The sequence below is a fragment of the Pholis gunnellus genome (genome assembly GCF_910591455.1).
Source record: "Pholis gunnellus genome assembly, chromosome: 20".
Lineage (NCBI taxonomy): Eukaryota > Metazoa > Chordata > Actinopteri > Perciformes > Pholidae > Pholis > Pholis gunnellus.
Window position 1 is genome coordinate 14119608 of NC_136547.1, and position 27453 is coordinate 14147060.

At 41.0% G+C, this 27453-nt stretch overlaps 1 protein-coding gene across 1 annotated transcript in view; it reads left to right on the forward strand.

Moving 5' to 3' along the window:
- sema5a (sema domain, seven thrombospondin repeats (type 1 and type 1-like), transmembrane domain (TM) and short cytoplasmic domain, (semaphorin) 5A) overlaps positions 1-16561 on the forward strand; it is a 108683-nt gene extending 92122 nt beyond the window's left edge. Inside the window, exons 17-22 of the mRNA XM_079181799.1 lie at positions 5103-5312; positions 7418-7588; positions 7803-7958; positions 9915-9959; positions 10474-10685; positions 15250-16561. Of these exons, the coding sequence (XP_079037925.1) occupies positions 5103-5312; positions 7418-7588; positions 7803-7958; positions 9915-9959; positions 10474-10685; positions 15250-15369 (914 nt within the window). The 3' untranslated portion in view covers positions 15370-16561. The remainder of the gene's footprint in view (positions 1-5102; positions 5313-7417; positions 7589-7802; positions 7959-9914; positions 9960-10473; positions 10686-15249) is intronic.
- The last annotated feature ends 10892 nt before the right edge of the window (positions 16562-27453 follow it).

Sequence of the window (27453 nt, forward strand, 5' to 3'; positions counted from 1 at the left end):
GTTATGCTTTAGCTAAGTACGTAACCCGTGTCCTCTCCCGGATTACTGGGAGAGGACATAATCAGATGGAGTTCACGACCGTATTGCAATTATCCTTGACACCAAATTAGGAGAGTACCATTGGAGTGCCGAGATGACGTTTGTCCTCAATGTGGCTCGCATAGAGGGGCACAGTTTTTGGTGACAGCGACATAGAGTCAACAAATTAGCAAACCGGCGTAGGAGATGTAAAAACATAACTGCATGTCAGACAGAATCTTCTTTGTTGGCATGAAGCCACTCCTCACTGAACATGCCTGCACGTGATTAAGCTCTGAGCTCTTGAAAACATCATAACAGCAGGTTTTGAGAGATTAACAACACCCAAAAATAGTTTCTCACACATTCCGAGTTAGTCATGAGATGTCTCCGCCTGTCGTCCCTGACGCTGGTTCACTTTTCACTGTTGCTTTTTTTTTAACCAATCAGACTGTATGCTACCGCAGAGAGGAGACTAGTGCTGTGGCTCTTAAAATTACCAGGGAGACAAGAAAGGGATGTTTCTTTGATGGAGGCAAGTTTCCCTCGCTAGAAAAAACAAATGTGTGTCTTGTTTGTTGGCAGATTGTTGACATTGTCTCATTATTTTGAAAGAACCTACAATTAAGACAGACATGCACTTGAAGTCTAGCACCACAACCAGCAGTAGCAGCTGGAATGTTTGTATTACCTGTTATTGGAGCAGCAAGAGGGATAAATGGTCTCGAATTTCCCCACCTTATTTGCTTTTTCTGCTTTGTTCACTTAAATGAAAATAGTTCAACAGCCGACTCATACTGAAGAATTTTGAATAGAAAACATATGTACTTAAACAAAAATGCCATGAATGAGTTTTACATTGAAACAGTTTTCTTAAACATACCATAAAGTTTTAACCAGTTTCTGGGTTCAGTTCATTTCACCACAGTCGGACTTGAAACCTGCATGTGGAAGGTGATCCATCACAGTAAACATTTAGTTGCCTTATTTTCTTCTCAAATTTGTATTATGGTCGCAGTTTGGAGCAGTGGGGAACATTTCTAACACTCTGCTTGTTCATTCAAGGGTACATTGTCACTCAGAAGCTGAAAATGATATCATGCTATGCTAAATTACGTTGTCAGAAAATATCAAACTCACCAAACAATCAACATCCATAGATGATGTGAAAACAATGACATGTGGTTGGTTGTTTGCTGCATTGAAAGGTTGCTGTTTGGCAGCTGACTAAATAAATCGTTGGATGTCAGTCGGCAGCGGTGGAGACAGTATGTGAGTTGAAGTTATTGCCCTAGAATTACAACCCTGTGCTGAAGTTTAACTTACTGCAAATCCTTTTTATAACAGTAAACCCTGCAAACGCCGCACAGCAAAGAAATATGGCTCATGGTGACAGTAAGTCTAATATTGTGCTCTGCAATCAAACCTGTAAGTGGGGAAAGATGCTTTGGCAGAGGACACTGAAGGTGCAGGTTGGGCTTTTAATCCTCCTTTTAAAAAATGCGTCACACTCACAAGCATGACCTCGAGTGAATTAATGAAACATCCCACAACACCCATAACTCCCTGGGCTCATATCAGGTTAGCATGAACATCCTTGTTCTAGTTGCGCGTTCGTGTTTCTGTGCATGTGCACTGATCCCTCTACAGGTTTTGGGTTTTAATTGCACCCTTACCAAGTTTAAATTAGCTCTTCCATGAGAATATCCCTCTGGAGAGTTTTAGGGTCGACCATCGCTTGGAAGACCTTTGGACAGCTCAGGGAGGACTGTCAAATTGTGCCAATGTAAGAGAGCAGAAAGCAGGGCATGACTTCTGCAAAAACAGCCATACATTTTTAAGATGGTTAATAATGAAGTGTATGTCCAATCTCACAAATTCACAGGGAGACGTTGCTGATCTGATAGGGAAAGTAGAGGAGGAGGAGGAGGAAGGGAAGAAGAGTAATGGGGAGTAAATGTGCAGTTTTGAATCTAGGAAAGGCTGGAAAAAAGCATTTCTCTCTCAGTGTCATCCAGTGTTACTCTGATGTTGAAAAAATGCGTTCACACATGACAGTGCATCTCTTCACCGATGAAGGTTCGCGATTTTTCCACCTCTTCGTCTCTCACATCTGTCCGTCTCAAAGCGGAGTTGTCTCTCCGACTTGCAGATGTCATCTCGTCTCCATCTCTGCCTCTATCTATCTTTTTCTCGCTTCCTTTCTTCTCACATATGTTTGAGTGCCTTTACAGTTGCCTCTAGTGTACATTAGATTCCACAGAATTGCATATCTGTGTGGCCTCACAGGATCCCCATTCCTCTTTTTTTCCCACACATGCATGCGTCTGTTTTTTCTCTCTCACACACACACAGAAGTTCATACGTTTGTTTACAGTGTATTTTGCCTTCAAGCTGGGTGTGAGATTGAGCGAGGAAAGGGAGGAGGGAACCTTTTTTCATGTCCTAGTTTCTTTGCAGCACGGGGACTGTTGGATGTTGTGCCGTGTCCTTCTTAGTTTTGGCTCGGCCAAGCTCGTCAGGAGAGCAAGGATTAATTATCTCCGGCTGTGTGTGGTTCTTGTGCCGATCGATAGATCCAGTCGCTGCCTGTTTGAAAAGGAGGGCACCATGTTGTGTGTTTTGGCGACGGGAGGGCAGTCCCTGTGAAGTAGCATTAACAATACGCGCAGCACACCAGAGCCGTCTCAGGCCAAAGCTTGAGCAAGCAATGTGGTCAAAGTACTGTGTGTGTATTGTGGGCACTAGTGTAAGTAAGTCTTTGCATTTGTACCTGGTTTGGTATGTGCATGGAAGTGTGTATGTCCAGATTTCGCTCTTTCAATGTGTTTGTTTGCATGTATGAGGGGTAGGCACTCCATTGCCATTAGAGAAGAGGAGCAGTCCAGTCCCTTGGGCTACAGAGGGCTTGATAAAGACTACGGGTCACAGTAGCAGGGGGAGCTGTCCGTGCCACTGCCTGCTCAGAATCGATAAAGAGCGGGAGCCTCGAAGGGCCTGTCAACACTCACGCCAGCTTGATGCCGGGGCGAGTCAGCCAGTGCACTACCAAGGTCGGCCCGTAGTTATGAAGAGGTTGAGGATTTGGGGCTTGGTAAACACACTGTCCTCTCCGTGAGAATACAAAGCAGCCGTGCCACGCTAACTGTCAGTGAAAAGAACACGCTGACAAAACAACGAGGCCAGGTTGGGGGACAGAGGGAGGGGGGGGAGGGGGGGGGGGGGGGGGGGATGAGCGACAAAAAGTGAGAGAAGGTTAATGGGAAAGATAGACAGAGAGGCAGAGAAGGATAAAGAGAGGCTGTGAGCATAATAGATGGGCTAGTGATATAACAAAAAAATAAATCAGAGATTATGGAACCAGACAAAATGGAAGGTTGCTGTGGCGTGGTCAAGTGGTTTACACTGTAGGATCCAGATGTGATTCTGCCGTCTGTTTCACCACAACACAAAAACGCTCCTCCCTCTTTCCTTAAAAGGCAAAGAGATATAGATAGAAATTGCAAAATGAGACAGAGCGCATAATGACATGAAGCAGCACGGACACAAATGAAAGACCTCCACTGCCGTCTGAATAAGTAGATAAAAGTCCAGTTTGTTGAATGAGTGAATCATCAGAGGAGTGCTTGGACAGTGGCTGTAATTTCATTGGAGGTGATTATCATTCACTCAAACAGATTAGTTCACTCTCTTCATTCAAAATGGCCTAAAGCGTTCTCTTCTCACTCATTCTGCTCATTCTCACAGCGTTGATTAATGCATGCAGTAATTATAGTGTAATAGAAATGACGGCTTCATATTTCATTAGGAATCCTCTATTCGACTCATTCCAGATGAGTGTACACAGATTAGTCGACTGATTTTGTTTGATGAGGGGGAGCGTTTGTGTGTTGACAGGACACACTCCGCTCTCACTGAATCCATCTTCAGAGACTGACAAGAAGTCTGTGAAGAATTAAATGATGGATAACTTCTGTACAGGTGTTATTTCTGACACCATCAATGCGGTATCCCTCTTTCTGTCTTATCTGTCCATGTACTGGTTTTATCTATCCTCTTCATTCTCACTCAATACTGCTACTAGTACAATATTTGAAATAAAAAATAGCAAATACAGTCATTTTGCTTAGCACTACTACTACGTTCCTTTACAAACAAGCAAACAAGACTACAGCCATGCTCGCAGCTCCGTGAGTCTGTACTTAGACACAGTGTGCTAAATGCTAACATCAACATGCTCACAGTGACACTGCTAATATGCTGATCCTTGGCATGTATGACCTTTTCTATGTTTAACATCATGCCAACAGTTGCTATTTAGCACGAAACACAAAGTACAGCGGAATGTCATTTTACAGGTATTTGGTCATGAACCAATGCTTTGGACAAATGGAAGCTTTGGCCTGATGATGGCGTTTGATGAGAAGTTAAGGTTAAAGTTATTACAGTTAATCCTGAAGGAATCCATCCAATAGTTGTCGAGTTTTCACTCAAAACCACAAATGTGACCTTGGCGCTAGAGGAAAAGTCATTAAGCTTCATGTACTCGGGACCATGAATGTGCAAAACTGATCAATCCCTAGAGCCATGCCACCACCATGGCTACTAAAAAATATAAATCTATCTGCTGAAAGACATCAGTATAAAATATGATATAATAAACAGACACATCTTAAGATTAACAGCGTCTATGAGCCTCTACGCTTTATGCACATAATGTTCCACCAGGGGATTTTTAATTAAATCTGTTGAATGGCTTTGCAGCATAAGATGACTTAACCACACAAAACATGTAGTGGGCTCTGCTCTTGTCGCAAAGATCAAAGCTTTTGGAGTATCTGTAAAAGCTTTAGAGTAACGGTTATCACAAGCTGCTATTGACTCTCTGCCCTCTCCTTGCTCTTCAAAACAAATGTGAACAGTGATGCTAGGAATGGAGGACACGTATTATCCGCTTTCTCGCACAAATACAGCAGGATTTCATAGGAAGTGATGTCTTAATGGCGACAAAAGCTAGCAATGCCACAAGCGTGACATCCAGTCGAAATTGTTTTGACAAGAAGTCCCCAATCTATTCCCAACAGGAGAGGTGCTTCGCCTTGGGAGGATCTCAGGCCACACGGTGAGCGGTGGCTGGTCGTCCTGGAGTTCCTGGTCCCAGTGCAGCAGAGACTGCAGCCGGGGAATCCGTAGCCGGAAGAGGACCTGCAGTAACCCGGAGCCCAAATACGGAGGTCAAACCTGCTTGGGAGCACCACAGGAGTATCAGGAGTGTAACATCGCACCTTGTCCAGGTAAGAAATGCACACGTATACACCTTACAAGTCAGTTTTAGTTGCAAAGACAGAGGACAGAGGACACCGAGATAAGAATATTCACAAGACCAGAAGTCATTTACATGGCCAGCTGTCTTTGTCACTCACACATAGATAAATACATACTCCTCCTCGCCATACTCAAGCTGTGGTTTGCCAGGATTAATGGATAAAGGGTTACAGTGACAAAATTACCTCAAATTGTCGGGAACCACAAAAGAAATCAGTTGCACATAAGAGATGAAACAAAGACCCCAATTTACACCAGCAATCGAAGAGACAATCCCTGTGGCGATCCAGTATGTAATTACATTGCAGGGTAATTATGCTGCCAGCTATGGGAGGCCTTGTTCTGTTGTGAAAAGCCCTTAGACAATGCGCTTTCAACACTCCTCTAGCGAAAGGCTGAGAGGGGAAGGTTTCCAATTAAAAGAATACTCCGTCTGACTAAGGAAGTAAGCTGTCTAAATGGAAATCCAGTGCTTGGCATAAAGAGCACCTGGTATCCTGCACGGGCGCCAGGGAGACAAGCAGGAATGTTGTCTTAGATGATTATTAATCAATCGTCCTGGAGGAGGGCTTTAGGTACATCACAAAAAGCCTGGATCTGCGCGTCATCTTCTGCAGCCGCGATTTGTCTTCATAACTGCTGCCACGCCGTAACCAAGCACAAAAGCCAAACGAGTGCGCGGCCATCGATACTATTTTTACAGCCGGCTAATTCATTCCGTGAAAGTTCACGGCATTCAGCTCCCAACAGTTTGAGCTCGGTCACTTACAGGGTAAAGCTGTTATCAGCTACGAGCTCAGATGAAGACTTTGGATCTGAGAGCACCACAAATGCTTTGTTCGGGAAGGCTCTGCCTGTGTGGTTGCCACTAATGTTCCCCTTGAGTATAATGTAGAGTGAATGCGCTTTGATTTTCTTGCCCTGTATCACTATGCTAATGCATGTTGTACACCTATTCTGGGATGTTGACTGTAATAATACCATAGCTACAGTATGTTGATGAACAACTCCGCAATCCTATCCCCCAAAGGAATCGACTTAACCCAGTCTGAGTAGTTATGAATACTAATGCATCTCAATTAGCACCCCTCTGAAAGTGAGATATTACTTTGAGCCTGTGCTGGTAGACCAATTGTAATCCTCCTTTATGGCTAATCCAGTGCTTTCGAAATGTATGAAGGAGATGGTGTTATGCCACCATCCATCTGTTTTGGAAACAAATGAATCTGTGTTTTTTCTTGCGTCTGCGCCCGAGATGAGACGATCCGTCATCGAGGGCCAGGAATCGACTTATGTGTCGCTTTGTGATAGAGAAATTACGCTGAGATGAGAAAAAGCATCGGCAACTTCAATTACCTGCACGGTGCTGCCAGCCATCATCAGGTCTTTAAAAGCAATTCTCAAGTGGTTCCGAAAAGGTAATATCTCTCTGCCACAATGAAGTAAGGTATTATCGACATGATTGGCTAAGGATATTTCCCTCTGTTGTTATTCACGGCCAAAGATTGCCCACATTTGATTGCTCTTTTTCCCCCTATCTCCGTTTCTCCCTCCTTTCATGTATTTATGTTTATCTTCTTTGTGGTGCTGATGCTGTCGTGAATTGTCACACGTTTGCCACTTGGCACCACATACAGTTGTTACGAACAACAACAAAGGCATATTGTGATGCTTCATTTATCTTTATTAATCAGAGGAGTGTTGGGGGGGGGGGTCAGGCGTTTGCTGTAACAGCTGGATGCAGCACACTTCCTGTCATTTTAAAACAACACACACACACACATCTCCAAATTGCTTCATATTTCTGCGTCACGCATCGCTGTTTGAAATGGCTTGGAATGACTTCCAATCACTTGATGTTCAGAGGAAATTGTCTTTTCAAATGACCTGGAACCCAAATCCTTGAAAGCACGAAAGCACACATTTTAGGGAACATTCTCCCAGAAAAACAAGAAACTGTGAAATGTAGTGACTGTTTCCTGCATCAATAACAGAAGAAAAAAAAAAAAGTTTATAATCATTCAGTTTTGTTAGCATTAACATAAACAATATGACACTGATATCCTCGGTTTAGTGGACGGCAGCTGGTCGTGCTGGTCTTCATGGTCCAAGTGCTCCGTGACGTGTGGAGGGGGACACTACATGAGGACGCGCACCTGCAGCAACCCCCCGCCGGCTTATGGAGGGGACATCTGCCTAGGCCTGCACACTGAAGAGGCACTGTGCAACACACAATCCTGTCCAGGTACACACACAAACGCACACACACACACCTTAATGATAAGTAGCTTAGGGCCTTGACTCGGCCACCAATCCATCACAGGTTCATTGCTTATTTTCTTTAGTCTCATGCATGACTAAAATGCAGCTGAGGGGTCACGCGACTCATCCAAACCCACTCACACATATGGACAAAATACTTCATAGGCTGTAAGATATACTGTCAATGCCATTCCCAGAGAGCTGGTCCAGCTGGTCGGAGTGGTCCCACTGTGACTCCAACGGGGCCCAGATGCGTGTGCGTCACTGTGATGTCCTGTTTCCCACTGGTAACCAGTGCTCGGGAAACAACAGCGAGAACAGACCTTGCTCCCCTGACTCCAATTTTATACCAGGTGATCTCACACACACACACACACACATACACACACATTCTGCTGTCTACGTGTCCGCACAGAAACTGCTTCTCTTCTGGAATGTCTTGGCCACTCATGCGTGACTTAATACACAACTTTGAGCACACACACATTCATTCTCCATCAGCCACCACCATATGCCCTCAGCGGTAATTCAGTTCATTTCCAAGAATCCTGCGATAATGAAATACGTTAGTGATCCCTCTAAGGGACTCGTATCAGGTCGGAGGTCAGGTTCAGCGGCAGGGCAGCACTTTTTGGGCAAGGTAGAGATAGTTGCTTGCTCAAGGACTCCCGAGTGCGGCAGGTGATTACACGGAGGCGTGAACCCGGGTGCTACACTTAAGGGCAGTCTCCCTACTCATTCAAACAACCCTGCTGCTATATTAGTTTCATTACGAGTCTAGGAGTCTTGTCAGGCCATGTAAAAAGCACTTACACCAGCAGTTTTACTTTTTTTATGTTGGAAGGAACGGAGGAAATGGCTTTTGTGTGCTGTTTTCTGTACCTAGTCTTTCAAGCATTTTTATTTTTTCTACATTATTTTCTGGCATCCATGTTTTTGTGATAATAATGCAACATTTTTCCTAATGAGTCATTGTAGAGTTAAATAGAAAGCTTTTATGTTTGTTTGTTAACAATATAAGTGCAGTAACAGTGTAAGATACTTATTTTTTATCTGGTAAGACCAGACGAGATGAGATCAACTTGATTCCACCCAGTGAAATTGACTCTAAGTTCTCTAACCCCTTCCTCCCTTACTTTTGCTACGCATTTCAAGCTGTCCGTATTAACTGGAGACATTTAATCAGCAATACCTAATAAGATTCATTTGTATTGTGTTTTTCGACATGGACATTAGCTGCTTATTTGATGGTGATGAGAATATAAAACTCTGATACAGAGATGATTCTTTGCATGTAAAGTGCACCTTTTTGACCCGTTGCCCACATGAAAGCCAGTTTAATCTATTTTATTTTTTAAATATAATAAATCTCGCAGGGTAAGGCTGAAATAAAAAAGACTTATGGAAAATAAAAGACCCTCCCCTGCCCTGTTCTCCCAAAAAAAAAAAATTCTGCCTTCAGAAAAAATTTAAATCTAAAAACCTTTTTAAATGCCAAAATCACTTGTCTATGTCTAGTTACAGTTGCTACGCTAGAATAAGTCAATCAATGTGGGGACGGGTGTAGCAAGCAGTTAGTTGAACAGTAAATATATTTCTGAAAGTTCAGAAAGTCACTCTAAAACATAAAAACACATACACACACATTTCTCACAGAAACCATTAGTATTGATATATTGTTGGACAGGCATCTCCTTATAATGCGAGAAACCCTAGAGCATTGATCTGTGCTGCACAGAGATCATTAAAACCCATTCCTTTAACAAAGGATGCTTATGCTATTAACATTGAATCAATGCAAACACTAAAACTGCTATAAAATATTTGTAAATATTTTCTTTTCATGGCTAGAGTCCTGGAGTTCTTAAACTTCAGGAATCATTAATTGTGGCTTTAGAATAAACATTTGATTGAAACAAAAATGTGTAACATTTCTGTATTAATTAGCAGGGATATAATAATTATGAAAACCCTTCACAGGTCTTTATAGAATTACCCATTTGCCTTTATACCTTATCATCCATCCCCTTTAATGGGAAAGGTAGTCCATTAAGGTTCATTAGATACGTCTTGTACTTCATTTCCTTTAATGAGAGCTGATACTTTTCATAAACCACTCCAGGTGCCACAGTCGTGATTAGCTTGTGGTTTTTTTTTTACGATAATCTGTTCCATATTGGGTACAGCTTTCATTTTCACACTCAACCGTCAAGGGTACAATTTGTCATGCTAACAGGAGTGTATGTGTGATGTACATTGTTTTCTAACCCTATTCCTGCTGCCTTTTGCTGTTTCTTTGCCTTTGTCAGAAGTCTCGATTGCACGCTCCAGTCAGGAGGAGAGGCGCTGTGGAGGTAATTTGTGTGTGTGTGTGTGTGTGTGTGTGTGTGTGTGTGTGTGTGTGTGTGTGTGTGTGTGTGTGACACCTGCAGAAAAAACATATGCAGCATATCAGTTATTATATTAGACTACCATTTTACTGGCAGAATGATTGCTTAATTGCTTAATATAGCAGTAAAAATATGTATATATATTTATATTTATTATATATATTTAATTATTTTAAATATATAAATATATTCTCTTTTTCTTCTTTTAATTTTTGGCTGGGAACAGACACTTTTATAAATTCCACGACAAGAAGTAACAGAGAAGAATTAAGCTATAAATTACATTACAGTGAATATAGCTGATAGGTACAATTTTTAAATGAAAGTTGCACGAGAAGAGAAGTGTCTTTTATTTATTTTATTGCAGAACACTCCATCATTACCATATGAATTGCAGCTTCAATTACCACTTTCACCATGTGAACTGATCGAGAATGACCTCCATCCGACTTGTCCACCCTTCCTTCCCTTCTTCCAGACTTTAACCTCTTCCACATGATCGCCGTGGGGCTCAGCAGCTCGATCCTCGGCTGTCTGGTTACCCTGCTGGTCTACTCGTACTGCCAGCGCTACCAGCAGCAGTCTCACGATGCCACCGTCATCCACCCCATTTCAGCCGCGCCGCTCAACACCAGCATCACCAACCACATCAACAAACTGGACAAATACGACTCGGTGGAAGCCATCAAGGTCTGTGGACAGGTTTGCACTGGGGGTTGACTGCGGGGGTCACACTTGACTGATGTCCAGATGTGTAGAGGCAAAGCAGCAGTTTGTAACATTTCCTTACTGTTTGACCTAATCAATTGATGTCACACTCCCCCTCCCCGTCGTTGAGCAACAGTTTGCCTCTTCCTCCAGTGTCAGTTGTGATTAAATACAGTTTCTTACTGCATGACTCTCACTGTCACGCCACCTCCTGTCGTGCACTGACACTCTCTAGTTGTGTAACAGATAGACAGTTGTGCGTACATCTCCCGTGTGCTCCTCTGCTGTGTGTCTCAGTGTGTGACTTTGTTCTGTGTCAGTGGTCATACACTGCTTTCTCATAACATACTAATGCAATTACTAATCGGTGCGTGGGAAATTAATCGGCCAAGATGCTCTGCATCTGCACATTTCCCTGCTTAGACAGGTGGGGTGTTTTTTTTGTGTAATTATTTGATCCAAAATTGCAGACAGTCGGATGCACCAGATCCAGTGACAGAGATCCAGCTACTCTCATGGTACAAACAGCCTCTCATCCACTGATACATCAGGCTTTTAGTGCCAGTCTGAGCCTGGTGATTAGTGCTTGTCCACAGCTACACTGTGCCACAGCTGGGCTTTTTTTTTTTTTTAAAGGTTCCCAGTGCTGTGTATTATAGAGCCTTTCAATAACTTCTACTCCCTGTGCATTGTTTACCCTAAAAAGAAGCGTCAGAAGTAATGAATCTGGTTGCATGATTTAATACCAATCAAACAATTTGCCACAAAATATTCTCGGCAATTACATTTGTAAGACAGTCTGGCACTAGCAGGCCCCTTAAAGGCTTTTGAACCTGTTGATCTTCCTGCTGATGAGCAGCTATAGGGCATGGGAGGCTTCATGGCATAAATGATAGAGAGAAGCTGCAGCAAGCTGCCCCCCCCCCCCCCCCCTACTGTAGTTACTGTTGCTATGCCTGTGTGCTTTCCAATTGCATATATGCAGTTTACATTAATAATTGACGCTTTTTTAAATAATGGATTTTCTTAGCTGTTGTTACAGTATCCAGCTTACTAAAGTAATGTTAGCTTCATGTGTTTTATTCCCTCTGTGGCTGACTTTTAAAATTTCCCAGCTGACTCGTTTTACAACAAGTCCTTAAATATACACTTGATAGCTATATATGTGGTATTACACTGTCAGACTGAGGATAAAGCATGTCTAGGCAAAAGGTCGACGAATAAGACATGTTAAGAAGTAGCATTGCTTTTGTGTTGCAGTGTGGAGCTAGTTACTCCTAGTATTAAAAGTATGATCCCTGCTGCTTCGCTCACTTGTTCACTTTTAATATGACAAAAAAAAAAAAAGGCTTGAGGACGAGGACTAACCAGAGGCCTTTTTCACAGCGGACATTTTGACTTGTCATAGAAGGAACTGTACGCGTGTTACTAGTAACACCAACGATGGCTTTGCTTTATTCGAGAGTCCCATTTAGAGTGAGCAACAATACCCTGAAAATGCTGGAATAGAATTCAGCCATCATTCATTTTTAAGTATTACTTAAGGCTGTGCTTTTCCTACAGCATGTCAAAATGTCTTTTGAGAAAAATTACTATTTTTTAATATTGATTTTATTTTTTTATTGGGATCTCTTTAAGCCCAGCTTGTTGTTGATTAGGGTTGCTGGTGTGTAAACTTCCCTAAATCCAATGAAGAGCACATCAGTGCCGCTAATCTTAGCCTGATAGCATCCAGGGCCTTGGTGGCCTAGGGAGTAACACCCAGTTACTGATGTAGGCAGCGGTGTTGTAGTACTTGAGATCATTCTTGGTTTCAAGACAACTTTTTGAATGTTCGTCTCGGAATCAATTGCGTTTTTACTCAGTCTCGTCTCAGACAAAAGAGGACTCCAAATTTAATTTCAAGACTGGTCAGGACCACAACTGCTAGGATATCCCTGAATTGCCTGAACATTATCAGATTTATTTGTTAACATCATTAATGTGATTACTTTTAGAGACCAAAAGACAATGTCCACACATATATTTCACCTCTGCAATGCCTTTTGATTATTTTATCAAGATATTTCTCATGGTGCACTTTTACATACACACTTAAAATCAACATGCCAATAAAAAAGGTAAATTAAGAGGATTTTTATTGTTATTTGCATGTTAATGTGGATCTTTCAGATCACTTTGAGGAGTGTCTATGGCTTGCATGTTCCACATTTTAAGTCTTTCATGGCAGTGTGGGACTCGCCCCGCATTGATCTTGATCTTGTCTCTTGGTCTCAGTTTCGGTAGTTTTGGCTACAACACTGGTAGGCAGTAAGCTAAAAAACGAACATGCTAATTCCCTTTGCTTCAGCCTCATATGCACCCCTTCAAATTGAAGGGAAATGCAAAGCTTTACAGACTCGTTCAAGGGAGGGGTTTAGCCCACAGTCTATTGGTATTCTTTAAAGTTTTACACTGAAACTCAGCTTGGTATTATAACTTGTTTTTATTACAGGGCTCATAAATCAGCAGTTTTTGGCAGGTTTTCTATTTGTGTTTGATATCCTGTCAGAGGAAGTCTTCAAAATCAGACATATATTATAAACTAAGTTAATACCTGGAACTCTGTTTGCAAGAACTACTTATGGCTCGGAGCAAACATCTCTGAATGTAATTTCACTGCAGAACAAAAGGTGTGAGGCGCGTTCATCTGTCATGCAATTAGAGTCAGACGCATAGAGCATAATTCAGTTTGTCCAATTGCGGATAGAATATAGACAGACCGTGTGGAAATACAAAAGGATCTGCATGAAAAATGATCACTGTCTAATTTTCCAAAAGCACATTCTGTCTCCAACCCTCACTCACAGACCCTAAAACGTTTTGGTTGTTGCAGTGAATATTCAACCATTAAGTGAACCAAAACTGAATATGCCTCTTTTGAGCGTTTATAGGGAGGAATGATGAACACTTGATGCCAAAGTTGAGAGTTTTTGGCTCAAATCTTTATGTTTATCAGTCATTACGTTTGTTATGTATTTCCAGCTGTCTAGTTCATGATCACAAACCCAAGTCACCATGTAGCTGCAGTTTTATGTACAGCTACATGGTGACTGCTTAGGCTCAGACAGAATACGGCCTTCGGGTTTCTTTGAGGATGATTCTTGCCCATTCCTCTCCCTGCAGCCAGATGTATCGGTACTCTTGCCGTTGGACGACCCAGCCATGCACCAGCCTCACTCTGCTAACATGGGGGTGTCAATGCGTGGCCTGGAGATTTTCTACTAACCTCTACAACATCACGCCTCTCGATCCCCCCCAACAACTCTTTGACCCCAACCACCACTACTTCCTCTTCCCCACTGTGCCCTGCCCTTCCACTTCCTGTGGCACTTCCTGTGTTTGGCAGGTTGGAGTACAGACTCTAGTTTCTCTTTCTCTGCTCGGACCCCTTCATCCCTCCATCACCCCCCCTCCCCCCTCTCCCTCCCGGCTTGTGAGAAGGCAGTGTATCCCTCCTTTGTTTTTTCTCTTTCAACAAGTGCCTCCATTTGCATGTTTTTTTTCATGTTCGTCTTCCTTGTTTTATCCTCTATTTTTACTTGATGGTTTATTTGATGGGTTGAGAAAGAAAATCCATTGTTATGCTGTTTATTATGCACCTCTGTTACCTCTCTATCACTAATGCCACTTCCTCGATGAAGCACATTTTTGTTTACTGCACCGAAAACTCGAACGTAATCATTCTTCTGCCAATTAAAGAGGTTTGAGGCGGGAAGACAAAGTAGATCATGCTAATAAGCATTGTAGCACAGCTGTTTAAAAGCAGCCATGGGGCCACCTGCAGAGACGCATAACCGTCGCCGGGGCTGCAGTGGTGTTGATTACATTCCCTTTGTGTGCAAATCACATAATGGGAAAGAAGCAAAATATGAGTTGTTTTTTTGGTCCAGGACACTCGTTCGCTATCAGTGTCAGTTGGAAACATCCATCAACAGCAAATGCAGCATCATCAAGTGTTCAATTACACTGCCCCAAGGGACTCCCAGCACACACACTCTCTCCAACAGACTGCATATGAACGGGTCCATTTGGCAAATTGCTGATGCTGTATTAAGCACCACATCAGAAGCTCCTTCCATGTTTACTCTGTCACGCGGGGACAGAGAAGATGCCCCCATGGCTCTTGCTTATTGTTTAACAGAAAAGAGACTCACCCATGATCAATTTTTATGGCTTAGATTGTCCTAGAGGACCAACAATTGGAGGGCCATAAAAACTGCTGATGCTGGGTATTAGAGAAGACAGAGGTGGACATACGGACATGCATCAAAATAATTTAGCCCTGTGGTGGCTTATCATTTTTCCAGCCTGTTTGCAAACGCTTTGCCCTCGCTCTGTGAAATGTATGTTTCATTCACTGAGCGACCTCTCATTGATTTGTGTTGCTCCTTTTTTTTTCTTTTTTGGGCTAGATGGATTTGCTTTTACCTTGCCATCTGGGCTAAACAACCCCTTGATCTGTACTGACTGCCCTCCGTTTCTTTTCTTTTTTTTTCATCCACAGGCCTTCAACAAAAACAATCTGATTCTGGAGGAAAGAAATAAGTACTTCAATCCACAGCTTGCCGGGAAGACCTACACAAACGCATACTTCACCGACCTCAACACCTATGATGACTATTAAGCCTATATTTGGCATTTCAGACTCCATACCATAGCTGGGACACCAACCCTGTCATCCATTTTGACTGTATTCTTTTCTTTGTGCTTTGTATTGAGATTCGTGACACCATGCGGGGGATAGTCCCACTCTCAGACTCTATGGCAGCTGGTATGTAATGAAAACACAGACACGCGGTGTTGCCAACAGAGTGAAATGCCCACTTTCTCTCAGGTGCCTTGGGGTACACTCGGAAAGTTCAATTTTTGTGGGCAAACTTGCCTTGCCTCTCACTGAGAAACTGGAATTCCCGATGTGGACAAAAAAGGGAAAAATATAACTCAACTCAAAGAGACTGGGAAATGATGATCCCCTTCTAACTTTCCTGTGACGCCTCTAAAACAAACCTGTATTTGTAATGATGGGAAATAACCACAAAACCGCTTTGCATGACTTCATCTGACGTGTTTTCTCTGACGTTCTGTTTCGTTTTTTGCATGGTTGATTGCATTCCAGGGTTGGGGACTCGCAAGCAGCGTTTTTTTTTTGCTGGTCTTTGATTCAGGACTGGTTTTGTAAGTCATAAAAATAAAGACTGTGGTGATGCCTGATGGCTGTTACCATATACTGCTGCAGCGATCTCCAGATGGATCAATATCCACCCCCAGTCCTAAAATCAGGATGTAGATATTTGAAGTCTGTGGTCAAGTTTGTCCACTTTTTTTCTGTTACAAGCTCTAGCAGCTAGCAGTGATTAGTGTACCATTTATTTTGCTTTTTCTTTTATACATTTTTTTCTTTTAAAGGTAAATATGTTTTGTACAGAATGTTAAGTTTGAAGCCTGTGTCTGTAGTTTTTCTAAATACATTTATTCAATGTCTCAAGTGTTTAAAGAATAAAACATTTCCTTTTGAAAAGAAAGAAGTTCATGTGCATTCTGACAAGTAATCAGTAGTATTCATGTCAGCCTACATCAAGTTAAGTCTTTGTCACCGTACTTTTTATATTTTTTGTAAAACAAAAAATAATGTTTTTGAATTTTGATAGTGTTCGCTATTCCTTTGGCCTCTGAGTTAAATAAGTAATTTGTGAGAGCAGGATGTTTATGTACAGATGGAGCGTAGCAAAGGCTTCTCTCCTGAACCCCAACTAGAGTGCCACCCATGTACTACGAGATGAAATCCATTCATCAAGTTGAGATATTTCTGTTCAGAGTGTACAACCAAATATAAGGTTGTTCAGTTGAAACTAACTCTTTTTAAGTTTGCTTGTGTTACTGTGCATAAATTAAAATCTGCTTCGTACACAACGGACTTGTCAGAGTGTGAGTTGTACAGATTCATTTTTAGAATATCTCATTTGTAGCGCTTTGGTGCCCTCGATCTCGTCAAATTTGACTTTCTCTGCAGCTCTTATAAATGACCTGAAGATGGCTTCAACCAGAGTGAAAGCAGTCACACGTGTGGGACACTTCTGTCCTGTGTGGTTTGCTCTGACAACTTTGAAGACTTTGATGTTCCTCGAGGAAAGTACTGTTATACGACAGCACGGTGAGCACGCACCAGCACTCCATAAATCACTCAAAACCGGAGTAGAAGAGTCCCTACACCCGACTTTTAAAGGAGACTTCAGCACAGCCCTGCAGTGACAAATGGCATCAGCAGCAGAAGAAGGATAGCTGAAGGATACAAATCGCGCAAGGCAGCAGGGTAAAGGTGGAGCAGGGCGACGCCTGAAGACCAAACTCTAATCTGTATGATGGCGTGTAACACCACACACAGTGCTGTTCTCCATCAACCTTCAACTTGGCATCCCATCTGTGTGCTGAGGGTAATGGAGGGGGTGTTATTAATCACCCCGCCATTTGGTCGGTTTGAGGTAAGGGAGGGGGGGGCCTGATCCAGCCAAATGTACAGCCCAGCGCTGTGTGACTCTGGAGAATCAATCTGTCTACCTTGAGTTCACTCTTACTACCTGAAAAAGCAATGCAGACACACAGTGGGTGTATGTGCAAGTGTGTGCACATGCAGGGCTCAACAATCAAAAAAAGATTGGCTGCAGAAATTAAACGCATTGTTTTTTTCCGGAGCTGATGATGAATGTTTGTTGCTTTGCATCTGTGAGACACGGTTTCCTCGTTCTGATTAATTTACTTAAATAAAGATGAAACGTGACAATTAACGTTAGCCTTTGTTGTAATTTGATACCCGCTCATGAATAAAACCATTTGTATAGCAAGTAAAAAAATATATTATATAATATTTTATTGATGAATAATCACTGAATGCACACATAATGTATATTTCCTACACACACACACACTGAAATCTACAGCCAGCCAAGTGAAGCTCCTTCAGCGCCATCCCAGCAACATGAGCTATACAGCTCGTAGTCAGTCAGACACATGTGACATTCCTCTTTGACAGCAGAGCTGGGGACAATAAATTGCTTTCCCAAAGTAGCATTTTGGGACTGCTAAAGGTCACAGCTAAAGGTCACAAGAGCAGGGCTTGTGCCTGTCAGAGAAACTGACATTTACATGCTTGCATGAATAAAGAAGTCAAAGTGTTATCAGACGTGACTCGCAGCGAGAGATGGACTACCAGCGGCTTATTTTTTCTGTAAGTGTATGTAAACGGTGGTTCAGAAATTCACGGTTCCCAGATGATGTATCCTGCTGACTGTGGCAACCCTCTAACTTTCCATCTATTCTTTGCTTTGTGACTAAATGCCTGCAAAACTAATGGCATTCCCCTCAGTTGTAGTTTATGAGTTAGCAAATCTAAGCATGCTGACACGCTTAACCAATTTGCTGAATATGGTAAACGTTATACTTGCTAAACATCAACACTGATATCAGCATTTACCTCACAGCATCCGCACTGCCAACTGAGCTCCAGTTTCTTTTGGAGCATTAACTACACACGTTTTATTTACGGAGGTTGGCAGCTTTTTTACATCATTATCTCTTTCAGTCTCACAAAATGTTGTGAGTTAAGCATGAGCAAATATGTAATAATTATATAAAAATTATATAAATCTACTATTGAAGGTGCGCTATAAAATATTCAACCGTTCAACGGCCCATCAGCTAAACACTGTTAGCTCTTAATTCTGCCAGCACTTTTGATGTTGTTTACACCGTTAGCGCTGCTAGCACAGTTAGATGCAATCCGCCGACTTAGCCGTCGCCATGATTAGAGCCGTTGAGAAGCAGTAAAAATGCTCAAAATGTAATTTTTAACACCTTTATAAGGACACTACTATATGTTTTCATCTGTTGGTCGAATGGAATTTTTTACTTCAGGCTTCTAAAAAGGTAAATTCAGATCATGACAAAATGTTGGTGATAGATTTACAAGAACAAAATACATTTTTTTAAAGTATATAAAAACGTCAGTCACATTAAAATAATTATATTTGTCCACATATCTCTATTTGACCTAAAATAAAGACCAATAAACATCTCATCTAGAGTATCAAAGCTCTACCATGGCCAATTTCTGAATACGTGTTTGACTGATACCTTTGTGATGTGATTTGAATATAAAATGCATTTACTATAAATAGCTTTCTCCAAATGAGCCAGGTTTCTCTGCGCATGTAACCATTCTGCTCATGCAGCATTCAGGAGCTCTGTTAATTAGCAGCCTGTATACAGAGGCCACTGAGTGGCAAACAAGGTGAGTGAGGGAGATTGTTCCTGTCAGGCAGGTAACAGAGCGTGAACTTCCCATTAAACACTTCTTTTTGCCTCTGGAGACCAGATTTTCTCTCATTCACATGAATCACTGTTCTTTAGCTGGCCTTTCAGCACCACCTGAGTATATCTGCTGCCTTGCCGGCACTGTAATATTAGCCAAATTAACCATACAAATACCCCCAAAATGGTATAACCTGACTACAAACGCATCGGCTGTTGTTATTCAATGCAAATGGTTAATCCCGTGGGGAGAATCAGAAGAACTAATAGCTGAGTGTGGGACGAGACCCCATGCAGGCAACACAGTGAACTTTGAAAAAATGCTTTCAGGGGGAAAACCCAGTGATGAATGTATGCTGTTGCGTTATGTTTGTATGAGCTTTGAGAAGTGATGGAAGTAGATGTTGACTAAACAACCCCGGGGAAGACTGAAGACTGCTCAACAATTTATGAGCTGTCATGAAATGTTGTGTTTATTGCGGTAGGAAAATAACAGTGATTACCGACGCCTGTCATGCAGTGGAATCCTTGAACAGCGGGGTTTACAGTTAGTACACGGTCATCTGTGCGCACACACAGACACACGGATCCTTTAAATGAGATACTCTTTCGCAGCATTGCACCACGGTGGTGTAGTTTACCTTACACTAACTCTGTATCTGTTTCCACCTGAGGCCAAGGTGAAGCCCTATGGATTTGCCACTTAATTCGTTGTTACTTTGAGGCTGTAAATAGACCGACTCAGACAGAAGATTCTTTAACTATCCCCCAAAGCATTAGATCATCCTCTTAAGTATATTTCCGTATACTCTCCGTACTTGTATGTTTTGAAGCAAACATTCCTTAATGCAGCTTTAGTCCAGATTAACATTGCTACGCATTCAAAGCAAACAGATGAGAGAGATTTTTCAAAGCAGCTCTAATCTCCATAATGCCCTGGCTGCATGCTTAAAGATAAATATTTTTCATTTCAGTGACATTTTCTAGGAAAATGCGTTTTTACTGCTCATATTTGGAATCCATACTCATTTCATTAGCATCTGTATGAATTCCAAGTTTCCAGACAGCGCAGCAGTCCTAGTTTCCTGCACAAACTCTTGCTTTCTCTTCATCCCAGAGGGAAGTACAACATTCAGCTGTGCTCACTCAGACAGATATGTGTGGCTCTGAAGCTGGCTCGATGCTGCCAGTTCCATCATGCCAGACTGAAGGATGAATGTCACCATAGGCACTAATGCCAGTTGAGAGATGCCACCATAGATTCCACCCCAAGACATCTGGAATCCCAGGTGCCCGTCTCGCCGATCCAGGTCTCAGCTGCAGGAAGCCAAGAGCCCTCATGGATGCCAAGAGCCTCGCAACACCAGCCAAGCCACACTGAAACTTATCAGCTCCGCCACAACCCTTTATGGGCCTATTCACCTCTATCAAAGCTGTTATTTAGGTAACGAGCCAAAATGGCAGATATCGCTGCGCTTCAATTACCCACTATGTCTCCTCCGTCTTCCCCTGCCAGCTTCCCCACAAGTCCTGATTCTCCTCAGCGTGCCCAGCTGCTCTGGCGCTGCTCAGCTTCCTCAGTATCTGTGCAGAAGGAGACCTTTTAGAACAGAAGGGCTCTGTCAGGGCTAGATTCACTCACAGGGGCTGTTGATGACAGCTATGGCGTTTGGTACAGCGGGTCTCATCAATGGTGTCTCTAAAAGTGCAATGTCAGTGGCCAATACTGATGTCCCAAGTCAGAGCTGTGCTCCATTGTTTTAAATAAGATGTTGATTAAAATAATTATAGAAGTTGGAAAACAGAGCTATAATTATCATTTATTCTAAATTCCTAATAATTTGTCACCTGAAGACTATTTATATTGCCCTCTACACACAATTATGTCTCCCCCAGGCAGTGGTGGAAGAATTCAAATAATTAAGTAAACGTATGCTACCTTATAAAAACACTACATTACAAGTCGAAAGTCAGGTTCAAAATGTAACTTAAGTAAAAGTACACAAGTATTAGATGCAAAGTGATTAAAGGTGCAATGTTTAAGATCTGGCCAGAATTTTTGTTGAAAAATTACATTATTAACAAAATGTGATAACCAGCTAGGCCCGGCCCTGGAATCTGACTCAGCTGTAATTTGTGTTTGGTTTATCAAATGTTACCAGGCTAGCAAACTAAAAGATGGAAATCACGATGGATATTAAACCTGCTTAGCACGTGCATGTTAGCGCTGTCATTGTGAGTGCGTTAGCATGTAGCTCATTAGCTTTTAGCTGTTTAGCATTTAGCTCAATGTACAGCCTCACAGGGTTTTTAGTGTGTGCTCGTGAATAAACTTGAAATGTTTTTCTATTTTTTTCTGTTTTTACTACATTTGTATTTTCAGTATACGGCGCATATCTGGCACATTTCTTTGTTTTGTTTTCTTTCGGCAAATGCAATGAAGCATTTCTCACTAAGCTCACCTTTGATCAAGTGTGCCAACAAATGTGTTTTTTATCTTGAGATGACTACATAGAAGTAATTAACGATTTAATCCAAACAAAGCAATCCACCTTGTGGCCCTGTCCTCTTCATTAACAGAAACAACAGAGTATGTCTCTAAATTAACTTGCAGTTCATAAAACTCAGATTCAATGTTAAAGGCACTTTAGCTCAGAGCTCTGTATTGTAGGGCTTTTTCATCAGAATAAAATGTAAAAAAAACAGTTTCAATTCTTTGGGATGATTAGTCAAAAGCTAATTATTTAGTATTTACTCATGTCTTGGTTCACCATAAACAAGCAGCTTAATACTGTGACCATGACCATCACTTACATACTGAAAAGTAAGAAGCCACTGAAAGTGATTATTTTGATTATCAGCAAGACCGTATCCAGCGGGAAGCTGCACGTACACCACATCTCCCTTATCTAATTGAAGAGTTAATGCATTGGACAGGCACAAATGACCTTCATTATTGCTGTGATCCCAGTTCAACATTGATTTCTGGCTATTCCGGTATAGGTAAAGTGCAAAATTCTCCAATTGCGGCCGACAAATACAGTAAATCTGAAGAAGTAGACTCCTCTGACTGGTGCAACGAACTTGCCTGAATAAGAACGTAAGTAAAAATAAATTTGTATTCATAAAGCATAGTGACAATTAGGAATGTGAACAGCTTGGATCAGTTTGTTACTTGCGCCCGATGTGGGATTATGAGCATTGACAATGCTACAAAAGATTTAGTTGTACTTCAATGGAGTGTCGGCGTTGAACGGTCCCACTCGACTATTCAAATCAACAGAGGAAGCAATCTTCCCTTTGAAGAAACATAAATATTCCATAATGACTTTTCATGTTTATGTCAAATTAAACCAGGCATGATGCGCCATCTGTTTTTTTTTTCAATTCACAGAATGAATGTTGAAATGTTGTGACAGATCAGAAGGCCTTGAGGTTAGAAAAGGTTAAGCTAAATTTTTTTTCGTCCAAATTCTCCAACTTTTCTTCAAGACAGCTGTAAACATATTTCAGTTACGCAACTCGGACTGAAAGTATCTTAGACTCAGAGCTTTGGAAGGTCCTATGAATAGCAGCAGCGGCAGCAGCTGTAGCACCAAGTGGTAGGAGCAGATAGCCTAGCTTTGAGGTGAGCAGTACAGACATTGATGTGTAAAATCGGAGCAGTTCCCCTTCAAGTACACTTCCATTTTCAAAGTGTGAATTGGATTTATGTTGCAATGAGAAGAGTAAGTCATGTCACAGTAGCAGCGGTCTCAAGCTGCCAGCCTGAATTATCTTCTTCAGCGGCTGTATCTCAACATGTCGCATGAGTGCACCCACTGCAAAAATGACAGCATGTTCTGTAAAGTTGGTAGGTTTGTTTGTGTGTGATGTTGATGGACACCATAGTCCCATGATGCAAATTACAATGGAAAATGAGGAGCTACGCACGCCTCGAAAAATGTGATGGATTAGGGATAAATAGTGGTCAATGCTCGGAAAACGTCATTTTTGTGCGCACTGAGAACATTTTTATATACTGTATGGAACTGGAAACAAAAGCAATTCAATAAAACTGAATTCTATATCTACACATCTTTCACCTGAGATATCCAGACTAAGTATAATTAGTAAAATGGAAAATCTATTAGTTGTTTTTTTTAATTGTGGTACAGACATTAATAGTTAACTTTACATTATGTGACTTTCTCAGGCTTTAAATAAAAACAAATAAAAAACAAAAATGCTATGGGCTGTCAATTGGTTTCTTGCTCTGATAGTGCAGACAGAAGAGTGAGGACATTTTTTATGATCTTTTTAATAATAGATATAAGTACGGTGAATATTAGTAATAGTAGAGGTCATCATTTGTGACGATTTGTAAGAGAAAAAAAAAACAAGGTTCGCTGGTAGTAACTGAGGCTACTTCCCTGTTATGTGCGAGGGACTTTGTATGTTTCAGAAAACTAACTAATAATTAGTAATATGTGAGTAGTATGAAAATCAGATGCTCTTTTATCATTATTTAGCCTGAAACTGCCTCATTGATCATTCAGACACAAGCCACACTAGAATAAAGGCTTGGTCTTTATATCATTTTTGGTATCCAACATGTTTTTGTTTTGTCCAGATCCTCTACAATTCTCTTCTGCAGTAGCACTTTAGTCTTAGTGGTACTTAATGCTGCTTTAATAGTGGCAACTCTCCTGACCTGATTGTCCAGGCCTTTCTCACTGTCCAAAACCCGACAGCTCTGCTGATTGCACTACAATTGTATTTTTTAAGGGGAAAAGAATAAGCGGCTAATATACATTCAACACATCTATTCAAAAACAATCTCCAACCTGTTGTAAAAACTTTTATTAGAAATCATATAAAAATATTCAGCATAGCCTTGAGCAAAATGTATTTATTCCTGAAAAAACATAACATTTGAATCAATATTTGAAAGAATAAACAGTGATAGAAATCATAATGAAGTCCTTTAAACCAAACTTCAAACAAACCAAAATATTGACTCTGTGGAAACTTTTACAACTAAAGGACTTGTATTTCACAGCAGCACTGACAGTTATGAAGCAAGAAAATGTGCACATATGCCTGTGAATCATTGTGGATATTATTTCTGCATCCATAGAATCAGGATCCCATTTATTTTAATCCTCAGAATAAGGAGCAATTCTTCAATACTGTGGTGAATCATCTGTTTACGGTTTGTTGCAGAGTGTGTGAGATGTACCCGCTTTCCCTTAACCTTCCTTCCTTTTACTTTTGATATATATACAGAAAAAAACATATTATTATAAAATATAATACCTTATTAAAGATTAAGCTAGTGTTTCCATCCTTTTTGGCTTGTGACACATTTCATTCATGTAGGAGTTGTTGGCAGGTCTAGAGATATTTCCATATGTAAATACATTAATATAAAATATTTCTACCTGCATCTTCCTTCTCCAGCTCAGTCATCTTGTGCTTGGCAACCAACAGCTCTGCACTCTGCTCCTCCACCTCTTTTTCGACGTGTTACCCAGTTTAGTTGTCAGAAGCAAAAAAAAAAAAGTCTCCTCAGCTCTACCCTCTGCTCCACCGCCATGGTGCCAAGGTCACGCAACATGTCTCTCCGTATTTTCAGTTAATTCCAGATAGCAGCAGCAATGGATGGATCGGACGTATGAGCCATCACTGTTGAAAACAAAAATAATAGCTCTATCTGAACCACCAAAACCCTCATTCTGAACAAATTTGAGAGGTGATTAAATGTCATCTGGGCAGCTCACTCGCCTTATATACAATCAGTATGTTGTAAGCCATTGGATGGGAATGTGGCAACTTTCCCGCAAACAAGATCACTGATAGAAAACCATTGGTAAACTAGTTTAATCTGACTTGTCAGTTGCAGAGTTTGAATCACATAAAAAATGTTGACGGGACGCAGGAGTGGTGGATTAGTACTGTTCTTTGTGATGGTAGCAGTAACACATTGAATGTGACCTGGCAAGAGTTTACATTTAAATCATGTAGCTAATGCTAAAAATATGAAATAAAATGTAATTCAAACAAGTAGTTTGACATCTTGTTTATGTTATTTGCATTCATATTGAGAGTTAGATGAGATTATTGTTACCTTTGGAAAGTCAGACTGATAACTGGCTATTGTTGTCAATCTAACGCTCAACAGAAAGGCTTCTTTTAAGCGTATCTCCCAAAATGTAAAACTATTCTTTTAAACAATACAAAGCATGAGGTGACGACTTTTTGCCCTCATCTTCCCAAGGGTGGTGGTGTTACCAGTTGGGCCCCCAAAAATTGCAATCACAAATTAATAGTAAAGCCTGTAAATGTCTTTGTTAAGGTGTAGGAATGTGTACGCTGACCTGCCAGCTCATTTAAAACCAAGTTTATTATGACCTATGCATATAGTGCACTAACTATATCCTGCTTAATGCTAGTGGTGAAAGATGGCTGATTACATACTTCAGGCTCTTTGTTTGTTTGAGCCTTCAACTATGATGTCATTTGATGTTTCAGAAGTCATCCAACCTGAACCAACTCCTCCCTCACTCCCAGACCCAGTTTGAAACTAGTTGGTGAACAGAGTGGAGCGTTTAGCGGCTAAAGAGGCAGATAGTAGCCTTTGGAGTTGGTGGAGACTAAACTCAAAGCTAAAGTAGGGTCAACGTTGCAATTAGTCCAAATGAATGATAATGTTCCTCCAAAACTGCTGACTGTGTAGATACGCAACCGTTTGCTAACAAGTTAACCATGTCAATTTATAGATGATGATATATCAATGTTTTGTTTACAACTTGTGCCCTTAAATGGCCCAAAAATGTAGTTATTGCAAATTTAAGTCAAAGTAGCATTTTGAAACAAATTCTACTATACAAGCATCTCAAGATTTTTCTTGTACAGTACTTGCATTTACAGTAGGCTGCTTGAGTAAATGCATTATTGTCCACCCCTGTAGACATGACATGTGATATGTTATACAGATGTGTTTTCATGGCATCATTCCTCTTATATTCCTCTTATAGCTTTCCTGTTTCAGGGAAGACTGGATTTCATCCCTAGAAAGGTAAATTGTTACTGTTTTGGTCTTTGTTATATGGAGGTTGGATTTTATCTCACATTTTCCCATAATCCTCTATCACAAACCTACGTTACATTTTCGGTAAAGACTTTTTCCATTAGAGTTTATTTGCACGGGTTAATAAAGCCTTTTCACAAGTTCTGTAAAAGGACGTTGACGACCTTGTTGTACCTCGTAGTTCTTTTTAGAAAGTGCTTTTGCTGTGACTATAAACATGACGAATGACTGTGACAGGTTAGCTAAGATTTTAACAGAAGACATGACAGGTATCATGTTGATAGACTAAATCCTTTGTTTGTGAAGGCTTACAGTGAAAGATGACATTTGTTCAACCGAGACACACATTTACAGAAACAGATGGTCGGGGAAAAGATATGTAATATATGAAAAGAGTAGGTGGTGAATATTTATGTTCTCAGACTGATTAATTATGCTTAAAATGCTTTATGACCTGGGTACATGTTTACCTTTAATTGCAGTTTCCCATGTGGAAAATTCATCGCATATGGCACCTTTAAAGGCTAAAAATATTGGAAAAGTTTTTACTACCCAGGTCTCAGTCTTCTAATGGGAGCATGAAGCAGCATAGCTGATATCTCATTAGAAACAGAGTAGAGGTCAGGGTGAAAAACATTGCACTCATCACCTGCTGGATGACAAATGAAGCCCTTCATGAGCCACAGGAAGGGAGGAGATGAAAGAGAAAAGAAAGTTAGCGAACGAGAGAAGTCGACAGAAAGAGGAGAGATGATGGTGCAGATGGGTACATAAGAGAGAAAACAAAACGGAGGGAGTTACTTATATTATTGCCTCTTCTGGTGCTGTCTTTCATTTTTACACATTATGAAGTTTTTTGTTTTACTGCCATTTCCAGAATCTACAACAAAGGACTAAGCATCCCGGTGTGTCTAGTTGATTAATGAAAGCCCTCAACATAGGCAGTGAAACACTTAAGGGATTCATGCTCATACGAAAATTGATTACCTTTAACTAGAAAACAATGGAGAATGAGGAAGTGTAATGACTGGGCACCTGTTTTACTTCACGATCATTACAGGCTCCAGGAAAGCAATCACCATGTTCCGTACAAATCTGGTAATAACGGCTCATACAAGTAAGAAAACATCCCTATAAAAAAAAATAAACACTTGTACTCCAAGACTACCCGCATTATACAAGAAAATGAAACATTAATATCACCAAGATGGGAGTTCAGTTCTGTTTTTATTAAAATGAAGAATTCTTCCTCACGCTTTCCCTTTTTTAAAACTTGGCTGACCTTCCAATTACATTGAAAATCACATATGTGGCTCTAAAGACTAGTCCGCC